Genomic DNA, 12,855 nt, shown 5'->3' with positions numbered 1-12,855 from the left:
CTTAGTAAAATAGAGGGCCTAGTAATTTCTAAGGTGGGGACATGTTCAGCACGACTTTGTGGGCCAAAGGGCCTGTATTGTGCTGTTGGTTTTCTATGTTTCTATTCAACATTGTCCATAAATTTTCATGTTGTAAACAGTATTAATTAAAATCAATTTACAACCTTTATGTAAATTAAATCTACCATGCCTACCCTTAGAAAAATTAAATCCCATTTTGGCTTAAGCCAGTTATTTAAAACAACTTTATTATGTTTGCCTTATGAGTTTTTAAAGTTTATGAATGGGGAAGAGAGAGATCAATTTTAAGAAAGACAAGCTAAGCTCAACTATTTTTCCCCCAAGAAAGATTGGCTAAAAATTCCTTCTCTACTCAAAAGAGCATTGACAATTATTTTTGGATTATTATATCTACAACTTACTAATCACGATAACGTACTGTGAGCTGTAGATATAATTATTTTTAGACAGGTGTTCCCCAGGACCTGAAAATTATTTCAAGGGTTCCTTCAGGTCAAAAAAAGTTGAGAAAGGCTGCTCTACAGTGCCGGAGACTGAGGGCAGATCCGATAGAGGCTTATAAGATTATGAGAGGCGTAGATAGAGTAGGCGGGGAGTGGAGGTAGGTTCAAAGGGGATATGATGGGTTAGTGTTTTTTTTAAATCAGAGAGAGGTGGATGGCTGGAGTGCACTGCCTGGTATACATTGGAGGCTTTTAAGAGATGTTTGGATAGGCACATGGATGTAAGGAAGATAGAGGGATATAGACATGGTGGAGGTAGGAGGGATTAGTGCTTGAGTGTCTTTGATTTGCTTTTTAGCTGGTTTGGCACAACAATGTGAGCTGAATGGCCTGTTCCTGTGCTGTACTCTATGTCATGGGGCTTGACACAATAGATACTGGGATAATGTTTCCTTTCAATGGAGCACCTAGAACCCAGGTTAACAGACTTAAAATAAGGGGATGGTCATTCAGAACAGAGATGAAGAGAAATTTCTTAATTAGAGAATAATGAATTTTTGGAATTCTCTACCCAAGTAGACTCCATAAACTTAGGTGCTGAGTATATTTGTCTGTTGGATATTAAGGTAATTAAGGGTTAGTGCAGAAAAAGTTCGAAGTAAATTTATCGTCAAAGCACATATATGTCACCATATACAACTGGGATTCATTTTCTTGCAGGCATACACAGTCAATCCAAGAAATATAATAGAATCAATGAAAGACCACACCCAACAGGATGGGCAACCAATGAATAAAAGACAACAAATTGCAAATACAAAAGAAAAAATAATGACAATAATAAAAAAGCAATAAATATGGAGAACATGAGATGAACAGTTCTTGAAAGTAAGTCCATAGGTTGTGGGGCGAGTGAAGCTGAGTGAAGTTATCCACTTTGGTTCAAGAGCCTGACGGTTGAGGGATAACAACAGTTTCTGAACCTGATGGTGTTGGTCAGACTCCTGTACCTTCTTCCTGACAGCAGTAGGAAAAAGAGAGCATGGCCTGGGTGGTAGAGGTCCTTGATGATGGATGCTGCTTTACTGTGACAACACTCCGCGCAAATGTGCTCAATGATGAGGAGGGCTTTACTCATGATGGACTGGGCTGTCTCCACAACTTTTTGTAGGATTTGCCATTTGAGGACATTGGTGTTTCCACACCAGGCCATGATGCAGCCAGTCAATATACTCTTCACCACACATCTATAGAAGATTATCAAAGTTTTAGATGTCATGCCGAATCTTCGCAAACTTCTAAGGAAGTAGAGAACCTGCCTTGCTTTCTTCATGATTGCATGTATGTGCTGGATCCAGGACAGATCCTCTGAAATGATATCACTAAGGAACTTAAAGTTGCTGACCATCTCCAACTTTGATCCCCTGATGAGAACTGGCTCATGGACTTCTGGTTTCCTCCTCCTGTAGTCAATAATCAGCTCTTCGGTCTTGCCGACATTGAGTGAGAGGTTGTTGTTGTGTCACAACTCAGCCAGATATTCATTCTCCCTCCAATATGCTGATTTGTCACCATTTTTGATTCAGCCAATGATACTGGTGTCAAGAGCAAACTTAAATATGGCATTGGAGCTGTGCTGAGCCTCAGTCACAAATATAAGGCAAGTAAAGCAGTAGAAACAGGAGTCCGCAAGTGAGGAAAGATTCCATTCCAAGTCTACCTTCAGTGTCACTGGTTACTGCAACTGGTGGAAATCTACAACAGCTTTCAAAACCCACCATGTAAGCGCAGCTCATAAGTTTGCTATGGAGGCATGGGCCGAATTCAGATTGAGAAAACAAGACAGTTCAAGATTGGGAAATATGCTTGATAAAGGACATGCAAAGATTGTCCAAGAAAATCGTGAGTATATGAGAGCAGTGGTTGAGTCTCTACGCTATACTGCGTGCCAAGGCATTGCCCAGTGAGGACACCAGGAGAATGATGGATCTGGCAATAGGGGAAACTTTGTTGAGTTGCTCAGTGTAATTAGGCAGTTTGATAAGACTGTAGCTAAAAAAAAAAGAGGACAATCCTGGAAATGCAAAAAACACTCATTACGATATCCAAAATGAAATTGTGGGTATTATGGCAGATACGGTCAGACGTCAAATAAGTGCAGAAATCAAGGAGGCTGGATATTTTGCCATCATGGTGGATGAAAGTAAAGACTTGAGTAAAAAGGAGCAAATATCAGTGGTGGTGCAGTATTTGAATAACGAAACAGTGCTTGAAGAATTCTTGCACTTCACTCCAGCAGAAGGGTTGGACGCAGAGACGCCTCTTAAAATCATTGAACAGACACTCACCCAGTGTGTTATTGATGAGAACGCATGTATAGGTCAGTGTTATGACGGGGTGGCAGTGATGTCCGGGTGCAATAACAGGGTACAAGAGAGGTTCAGGAAAGAGGTCCCACAGGCATTATATATACACTGCCATGCTCACAGACTTAACCATGTTTTAGTGGATGTTGTGAGCAATGTACAACAAGCAGGCCAGTGAGTTTTTTGAAACTGTGCAGCTGCTTTACAACTTTTTTTTTCAAACTCTGTTGCCCACAATCTTTTCATGAAGAAACAGAGAGAACTGGAATCAACTGCACAGAGTTGATTAACTCTGGAGTTGAAGAAATTGTCAGATACACAGCTTTGTGGGCTATAAGGAGATCACTCCGTCATTCTAGCTACACTACAGGATATTATGGGTCAACCAAATGCACGGAGGAAAACGGAGGCCAGAGCTGTAAATGGACCAATTGATGAGCAGTTTGCTTTACTTCTCACTCTGTTTGAGGATTTATTCCGAGTCACCAAGTTCATGTCAGACCAGCTACAATCTCCCAGTTTGGAGCTTTCATCTGCTGTGAACTTGGCTCAGTCTATTATCGATCCACTCTTAGCAAAACCGGGAGAGGAATCATGGAGTGAAATTCAGACAAGAGCTAGGGACCTGTGCGTCAAGGCCGGTATACAGAGCAGACCACATGAAAGGAGGCAGGCCCAGCCACCCCGCCGCCTACATGATTTTGTTGTTGAGGCCCAAACTGAACATCCTCTGACGACCTTCGCAAGCACTGTTTCTATCCGGTTATAGACAGACTTCTGACTGAAATGAAAAGACGATTCTTAATTGAGACTGGGGGTGTTCTGACTGGAGTCTCAGCATTGAGTCCCAAACACAAGTTCTTCCTAGACAAGAAATGTCTTTGGCCAATGGCCCAATACTATGGAGTGACTGAAGTGAACCTGACTGCAGAGCTACCTCAGGTTCAGCGTCTACTGGAAACAAAACAAAAGCAAGGACAGACAGTGAATTTCTAGCTCTAATGAGACCCTACTGCAATACATTTATAGATTTATACAAACTAATCTGCATATCACTGACTCTGCCTGTTACTGCCTCATGCGAACGGAGTTTCTCTTGCCTCAGATGCCTCAAAAACTACCCAAGGAATAGCAGCGCTGATGCTCGGAACAGCAGCTTGGCCCTGTTGGCCATAAACAGCCAGAGGACCAGGCACTTGCCATCCAGAAAATCATTGATGCTTTCACCACCAATCACAACAACAGACGGATTGTGCTTCCCTGAAAACATTAATGGTGAGTGCAGTTGATTTTTTTTTTTTTAATTTGGGCCAAGACTAATGCTGATTTTAATTATTATTTTGTGGTAGATACCCCATAATCCTTATGTTTCCTGCAAATCCTAAAATATTACATTTCCTGCTATTAAGCCTACTGGTTTTGCTTAGACTTTTAAGTGGTGATTCTGTTGATTTTTGTTTTAAGTTCAGTAGCCGAATTAATTGAGGTATTACATAGTCAGAGTACGATTTGTCCAAATCCTGGTAAAGCCTTGCAACTGTTGTTTGCTTTATTTGACTTTAATAACGGTGTATCTTTTGGCATTGTCTGTCTATGTAATGCAAATAGCAGTGGACATTGTGGGTTAGTGTTGTGTTTTTCAGTTGAAAAGCATGCATTTGACGCTGATTGCAGGATTGGTGCGTGATTCACGTTGTGCGCTGTGGGTCGGATGCTCTGTTTGTTTGTTTGTTTATGCTCTGTGTAGCCCGGGTCGTCTCCGATGCTGTTGACACTGTCACAGTTCACTTCTATATTAGATCTATCATTGTTGTTGCTTGTGAATCAACAGTGGCATTAATAGTAGGCACATGATGTTTGAAACTGACTTTTGTACGCCACGCGTCTGGCCTTGTGAATACGTATTACCATAGAGTACATCCCTCAGCACCATCACTGAATAATTCAGCCCCACTGTAGCACCAGCAAGAAAAAATCTCTGGTGCCACCACTGATTTTATCTTGTACTATCTCAATGCACTTTTGCAATCAAATGATCTGCATGATTAGTATGTAAATTCTTCTCTGTATCCTTATACATTTGATAATGATAAATCAATTTACCAAGTAATCTTTCTCTCACTGACTTCCAAATTGAATAACATTCTCAATGAATTTATTTATTTTTATTGAGATACAGCATGGAATAGGCCCTTCGAGCCACACTGCCCAGTAATCCTCCAATTTAATTCTAACCTAATCATGGGACAATTTACAATGACCAATTAACCTACTAACCAGTCCGACTTTGGACTGTGGGAGGAAAATAAATGGAGCACCCGGAGGAAGCCCACGCGGTCACAGAGAGGACATACAAACTACTTACAGGCAGCAGTGGGTATTGAACCCGGGCCGCCTGTACTATAAAGCGTTATGCTAACCACTATACTTCATAAATACGACTTTATCCTAAAACCAACAATAGCCATTTTCCCCATAGGAATCTTTCCAACGCTTATGATAATTTATATGAACAATGGGTTTTCACAGTTAATTTGTTAAATATTGAACTTCCAATATCTGCATACCCACCTACTTGCCTGCCCATAGCCTGCACCCTTCCAGGGCTAAGACAACAGGATATTCTATAGTAGGTTTAAAATAGAAAAAGATTAACATAGAAACATAGGAAACCTACAGCACAATACAGGCCCTTTGGCCCACAATGCTGTGCCGAACACATACTTACTTTAGAAATTACCTAGGGTTACCCAGAGCCCTATATTTTTCTAAACTCCATGTACCTATCCAGGAGTCTCTTAAAAGACCCTATCGTATTGTAATCTTGCCTTAACTCCTGCTTTACCCTGCTTTTATTTTTTATTGCCTGGATGAAGAGGAAATGGGAAAAATAAGAGTGTAATAATTATGCCCCAAAAAAGAAAACAAAATAGAATTGTATCGATCCAAACATCAGCTGTCTCCTTTCTCCCTCAGATCGCGATTTTTTAAAGTAATTTACTTTTGCTGTTTTGGCACTTGTGATTGAGAAAGCAGTTTCTAATAGCTAGTGAATTAGTTCGATTTCGTACCCGGAGTTCCAGACTGAGCCACTGCAATAGCCTTCCGGAGAACTGGAACAATGTCCCGGACTGTACGAACTGTACTACAGAATTTACAGAGTGGCTTGAGAAGTGACATCTGGTCAATATCCTGCAGTGCACCTCGGCCCTAGAAGGCAAATAGAAATACCAACAATGTCTTAACCAAGCGCTTATCTGAGATTTACTAACTGTGGCCATGAAACATGACCATCTTTAAACAGTCTACAGTTGACACAGTTGATCACAACATTTATCACCAATAAACACGCATGCAATTTTGTGGGGGAGTTTCTCTTTAGATTACATTAACTATATTCAAATATGTCAGCAATGATTTCTCTTCTCGTGAAGCTAACATGGGACTCCACCTATGAATACTTTTTATCTTGGTGACTTCATTAATTGACATGGGATTAACTTCACTAATACACTGAAGCAGTAATGATGTTTACTAAAATCAGCACACTACTTCTTTATATCCCTCCAGTGCCTGTGCACTGTCAGATTAATGGCCTGGCTTCACTGAGCTAAAGTTTCCTCTATTTAATTGGGTAGACTGAAATGATTTGCTCAGGCCAGTGCTTTAAAAATCCCACAGTAGCTCCATCCATATCCCTGGCCACAATCTCAGAGCAAACCAGATTGTTTACAGCAACATGTCCTGACCTCAAGTTTCTGACTCCATTCATTCTGCTTCAAAATATTCCATAATGTCAAGCACTTCCACTTAACTTCGATGAAATCTTCATTCAGGACTTCTGGAGCTTCAGGCAATTACACCAATGATCTCTTGGAAACCTCTCATCCCTCAGCTCTTTAAAACTAAAAGAGGGACATTTATTCTATCCACCCTGGCTATTGTCATAGGGCTGTGATCTATATTGACTCCCAGGGCAAGCCTGAAATTTCTCTTGTGCTTGTATTTCTGTAACCTCATCCTTACCATCTCCAATTGATAAGCATTCACTAAAAGCCACTCATTCTATAGTGCACTGATATCAGCTTCTTCAAAATTACTACATACTATTTTCACTTGTCTAGGCTTCAAGCTTTAGCAATTTTTCCCCAAATTATCCAAAATTCCTTCTTCCTCTTCAAGAATTTTTCTAAAGTTCATTTCAAATTTTAATCACCTCACCCAATAAGTCCTGGAATACATTTACCCCATTTTGATCAGACTTTTCTTTGTTAAAGATGGTTTATGAAAACAAGTTATTCAACAGGAACAATCCACTTAAGCTGCTCAGCTAATATCTAGCACCACTCTAACCACTGAAGCCATATCATTAATTATTTATCTCAAGAGCATATTCTTGCAGAACATCTGCAAGAACCAATTTTCACAGAAGCAAAAGTTCTCGTACAAGTTATACTCCAGACATTGAAACAATATGTGTAACTTTCTGTAATGCTACAAAAGTGAAACTTGGGAAACCTTCCACTCTTTGTAATAAACCCAAATTCTCAAATCCATACAGGTAACTCACACAAGGTTCACTTCACACATTACTTCCATGACCTTTATCTCAACTGACATTGTCTTCAATTTAAAATTCACATCCATGTTTGGACTCACCATACTTTTTTTTTGTAATCTTCACCAGTCCTGAAATCCTCCAGGATATCTACACTTCACCAAAGCTGGGCACTCACTGAACTTTTTTTCTCCCTAATTTTGATTGCTATACCTTCTATGTAGATGCAAAATTGTGGAATTCATTTAGTAAATTTCTTCACTTCTTTCCTCCTTTGTCCCTTCTGAGTATATTAATTTCTTTGACCACTTATCTCAAAATATAACATGGAACAGTTCAGCACTGGACAGGACATTTGACCCATAATGTTGCGCCACTCTTGATGCTAATTTATACTAAATGCCCGCTTTCTGTGTATCATTGCTATTATATTCATGTGTTTATCTCAAAGCTTCTTAAACTCCAAAGTGTCTGGTTCCACAAACCCTGATAACCCATTCCAGACACATGCGCAAACAACTTGCCCTTCACATCACCTTTAAACTCCCCTTCCCAACCTTAAAAGAATGTTCCTTGGTGTCTCACATTTCTACCCCAAGGTGGAAAGCTTCAGATCTAGAATATGCAATTGTTCTTGCCATTAAAGGATACAGGCGATTCTGACTGTTTACCAATGTTCCCTCTAATGTGTGCACACACACACATCTTTTGCTACCAGCACATAAAAGAACTTAAACTGCGCACAAAAGTGTGTCACCCTCTACCTCGTTGGTATGTTAAGTAAATTTCATGATCATACACAATCACATTTCCTTTTCCAGTCTCTGATGCGGACAGTGTTGATAATGTGGAGTTTGCGACGATTTGTCTGCAGATTTTAGAACTGGCTTATTTATTTTGTTTTTATTGAAGAAATTATTGATTCATTATGTCGAATTCCAAAGAAGGGCATGAAGCGCAGAAGAATTGCTAGTTCAGTTAAAGTGGAATGGTTTATTATCCTTAGAATAGCTTCAGGTTTACTTCCATTTAAAATTCAGTGCGCACTTGTTGTTATCTCTTTTCTTAATGCTAACGTAGAATAGAAACAGATTTTGCTTGATAATACTCTACGAAATACCTTTGAACAGTTCACTGCATTGAAAACACTGTCTGTATTTAACAACTGCAGACACAGTTCAATCATATTGATCTTGCCACCCACTTTCCTCGTAATTAATAAAAGTCACAGGAGCTGTCTTGATCATTGGTATTATTCCAAACATAACTGCCCTATATAATATAAACTTTATGCAGTTTACCAGAGAAACTGAAACCTTTGTACTTTTATGCAAAACTGACTAAAATGCTAAAGATCTTGTATGAAGAGTATGTATTATGATTGCATACACTTGTCAACTACAGCTTCAATTTTCATTGGTTTTAAAGACAAACTAGACAACGGGGTGACCCGTTGGGGCACCCTTTGAGAGAAGGATAGTGCAGTCTGATGTGACCAGAATGAACATTAAATTTTCCTGAATGCTATTGGTATCGCTTTGCTTTGGAAACTGAAGTAGAAAACCTCTGTTTATTAAAGAAGAATGACGCGTAGCAAAGCAAATATAGTTCCTCCTCGTTTAACGAAGGACACACTTGCTGGCATTATTTCTGATTTATCTGCTATCCTTGTGCCTCTCATTGTCATTCTGGAGACGTGCAGTCCTCTCATCCCCCATCTCTTCATCTCTTCTGCCATTTATTGTTTGTCTGTGATCCTGGAGTCGTGCATGCCTCTCCTCCTCTGTCTCTTCTTCTCTCATCTTTTTTTTTTGTCCTGACTCTTTGATCCTGGAGTCGTGCGGCCCTGGCCTCATCTGATTCTTGTTCTCTCCCTCTCCTTGCCGCTTCCCAACAACGTTTGGCGTCATCTCTTGACCATAATGTTCCCCTTCCCTTTCCACGCAGCATAATTAGGCTGACCATTTTTTTTTTTTTTACCCTAATGCTGGATAGAAGATGCGAAGCACTAACACCAAAGGATGCTGATTATTTTTGGTGATGTGGTTGGCGCTCTCCTAAATGGACATGATATAGTCACTGCTGTCCTTTGACTGCAGCAAAGGGTTTTATGGGTGTCTCAAAGTACGTCATTACAATAAGATTTAAGTATCTCTTATTGATGGGTGGCAGTTAGATCTGTCCCAATCCTACACATACTGATGGTGTTTAGCAGAATGTGATCCCTTGAAATAGAGCTGCCCTGCCTTTTTGCTGTGGTAGGTGTCGCTGCTGAGGCTGGCCGTTCGCGTGCATCAGGCTGTCGCATCCCGATTTCCATGATGGTGGATTGGCTCTTGGGTGAAAGGGAGCCTGTTGATTTTTGCAAATGAGCAATTTTATACGAATATATAACCTTGAACTTTGTCTGCATTCTGTAAGTTAGCGCATTTTAATTCGATTTAGCCAAAAAAAGTGCCGCTGTAATGCACCGTTTGCGCTAATTGGAGGTCACAAACAGACAGAGCACGAGAGATTTAGTAGTATATAGATAGGTAAAGTGAGACAAATCAAGAGTACCATCATGAAACGTAAAGAGATCCAGTTTTCCTAAATGACATTTATAATATCCCTTCTAAAATTAAAAAAAATTATTTATATTCTAGACACCACTTAAAACAGCTCATAATTAATGCCAGCCAGATGCAAAATTCCTGGGACAATGACCCATTTAATTATTGAAACAAATATTATTGAAATAATTATTGAAAAAAACTAGATAGGGTTCTGCATTGTCCAGCGCTTGCGCTCTATCTGCAAAAAGCAGAATTTCCTGGTGGCCAACAATTTTAATTCCAATCCCCATTCTGACACAAGACTGTAAGACAATAAGACATAGGAGCAGAATTAGGCCATTTGGCCCATCATCTGCTCTGCCATTTGATCATGGCTGATCCATTTCCCTCTCAACCCTATTCACCTGCCTTCTCCCCTTAACCTTTAATGCTACAAACCACCGCCTTAAATGCACCCAATGATCTGGCCTCCACAACCACTTGTGACAATAAATTCCACAGATTCACCACCATCCGGCTAAAGAAATTCCTCCTCATCTCTGTTTTCAATGGCCGTACCTGTATTCTGAGGTTTTGCCCTCTGGTCCTAGACTCCCCTACTATAGGAAACATCCTCTCCACATCCACTCTATCAAGGCCTTTCAACATTCTATTGGCTTCAATGAGATTACCCTCCATTCTTCTAAATTCCAGCAAGTACAGGCCCAGAGCCACTAAAGACTCATTTGATAAGCCTTTCACTCCCGGAATCATTTTTGTGAACCTCCTTTGAACCCTCTGTGATGCCAGCACATCCTTTCTTAGATAAAGGGCCTAAATCTGCTCACAGTACTCCAAGTGAGGTCTCACCAGTGCCTTATAAATCCTCAGCATTACAATAAGGTAGATAAACTCGTAGCACAGTTACAGATTGGCCCACATCACACTTGCCAATCTGTAACTGTGCTACAAGTTTATCTACCTTATTGTATATACCACGTGCATTCAAATACAACACCTTCAGTCCTGTATTTGTCACCTTTTCGATTTTGTCCCTCTGTTACACTGCAACTCATCCCATTGACTGCAATTTTGCCCCATCATCTGCTTATCCTTCCTGACAGTCTCACGACACCACCTCTGCTTGTATACCAACTGCCCCATCCTCTGCCCTATCACTCAGATTCCCATCTGCCTGCCAAATTAGTTTAAACCTTCCCCAACAGTTCCAGCAAATCTGCCCACAAGGATATTGGTCCCCTTCAGATTCAGGTGTAACCCATCCCTTTTGTGCAGTTCATACCTTCGCCAGGAGATCCCAATGATCCATAAATCTAAAACCCTACCCCCCTGCACCAGTTCCTCAGCCACACATTCATCTGCCAAATCATCTTATTTTTACCTTCACTGGTGTGTGGCACAAGCAGAAATCCAGTGATTACTATCCTGGAGGTCCTGCTTTTCAGCTTTCCACCTAGCTCCCTAAATTCTCTCTTCAGGACCTCCTCCCGTTTCCTACCCATGTCATTGGTGCCAATACATACAACGACCTCCGGCTGCTCACCCTCCCCTTTGGAATGCTGTGGACCCAACCCAAGACATCCCTGATCCTGGCTCCTGGGAGGCAACATGGCATCTGGGTGTCTCTATCGTGTCCACAGAGTCTCATGCCTACTCCTCTAACTATAAAATCCTCTATCACAACTGTAGTCCTCTTCTCCCCCACTGCCCTTCTGAGCCACAGCACCAGACTCAGTGGCAGAGACCTGGTTGCTGCAGCTTCCCCCAGTAGGTCACTTCCCCCCCAACCAAACGGCATGCAAAACGGTATACTTATTATTGAAGTGAATGGCTACAGGGATATTCTGTACTGGCTGCTCATTTCCCTTCCCTCTCCTGACAGTCACCCAGGTATCTGCTTCCTCCAACTCAGGGGTGACTATCTCCCTGTAGCCCCTATCCATCATCTCCTCAGTTTCCCATCGTCAAGCTGCAGCTCCAGTTCCTTATTACATTTACTGAGGAGCTGCAGTTTGATGTAACAGGCACAGGTGTGATTATCCAGAGGATTGGAGATCTCCTAGAATTCCCCAATCTCCTCGATCCACCCTCACTGCGCTATGTATTAACAGATAAAGAATGAAGAAGAAACTTACCAAATACGTACTTCACCAAAGGCTGATGAGCCAAAGCCTCCCTACTCTATCCAGTGATCCACTCACACAATGGCTACTCCACTTGTCCCTACCTTATGTTTATTTGCCCTTGCTAATGAATGCTGTGTGATTAGGCCACTAGAAACCACCAAAAGCCCACAAACACTCCTTTTTAAATCTCACTCAGACTTGTGAGTAGCCTTCTCTCTCATTCCTCCCAGTTTGATTGGGCCACCAGAAGAATGCCAAAAACCTACGAACACTTTTTTAAAAATCTCATTGAGTTGCCTCCTCTCTCACTCCTGATTCGATTCAGCCACCAGAAACACACGGACATGTCGGTGCACGGCCTCCTCTACTGCCACAAGGAGGCCGCTCTCAGGTTCAAGGAGCAACAGCTTATACTCCATCTCGGCAGGCTCCAACCTGGTGGCACAAACATCAATTTCTCCAGCTTCTGGTAAATTTTCCTCTATTCCTCTTCCCTGTTCTTCAATTCCCCACTCTGGTCCTCTTAACTCTTCCCTTCTCCTCAACTGTATATCACCCTTTCTCCCTTAGACAACTCTCCTCTCCTGTCAGATTCCTTCTTTTCCAGCCCTTTACCTTTTCCACCCATCAGCTTCCAGCTTCTTTCTTCATCCCCCTTCCCCCATCCACCTGGCTTCACCTATCACCATCGAGCTTGTCCTCCTTCCTCTTTCCCAACCTCCTTATTCTGGCTTCTTCTCCCTTCCTTTCAATGTTGACAGTTTATTCATTTCCATAGGTGCTGTC

The 12,855-nt window shown here is 41.3% G+C and overlaps 1 protein-coding gene across 1 annotated transcript in view; it reads right to left on the bottom strand.

The window, feature by feature from the left end:
• ilvbl (ilvB (bacterial acetolactate synthase)-like) overlaps positions 1 to 12,855 on the bottom strand; it is a 104,591-nt gene that overhangs the window by 81,999 nt on the left and 9,737 nt on the right. Inside the window, exon 4 of the mRNA XM_063038597.1 lies at positions 5,902 to 6,040. Coding sequence (XP_062894667.1) covers positions 5,902 to 6,040 — 139 coding nt within the window. The remainder of the gene's footprint in view (positions 1 to 5,901; positions 6,041 to 12,855) is intronic.

The sequence above is a fragment of the Mobula hypostoma genome, chromosome X2, assembly GCF_963921235.1.
Source record: "Mobula hypostoma chromosome X2, sMobHyp1.1, whole genome shotgun sequence".
Lineage (NCBI taxonomy): Eukaryota > Metazoa > Chordata > Chondrichthyes > Myliobatiformes > Myliobatidae > Mobula > Mobula hypostoma.
The sequence above is the reverse complement of the archived record's forward strand: the minus strand, read 5'-3'. Positions and strand labels throughout refer to the sequence as shown.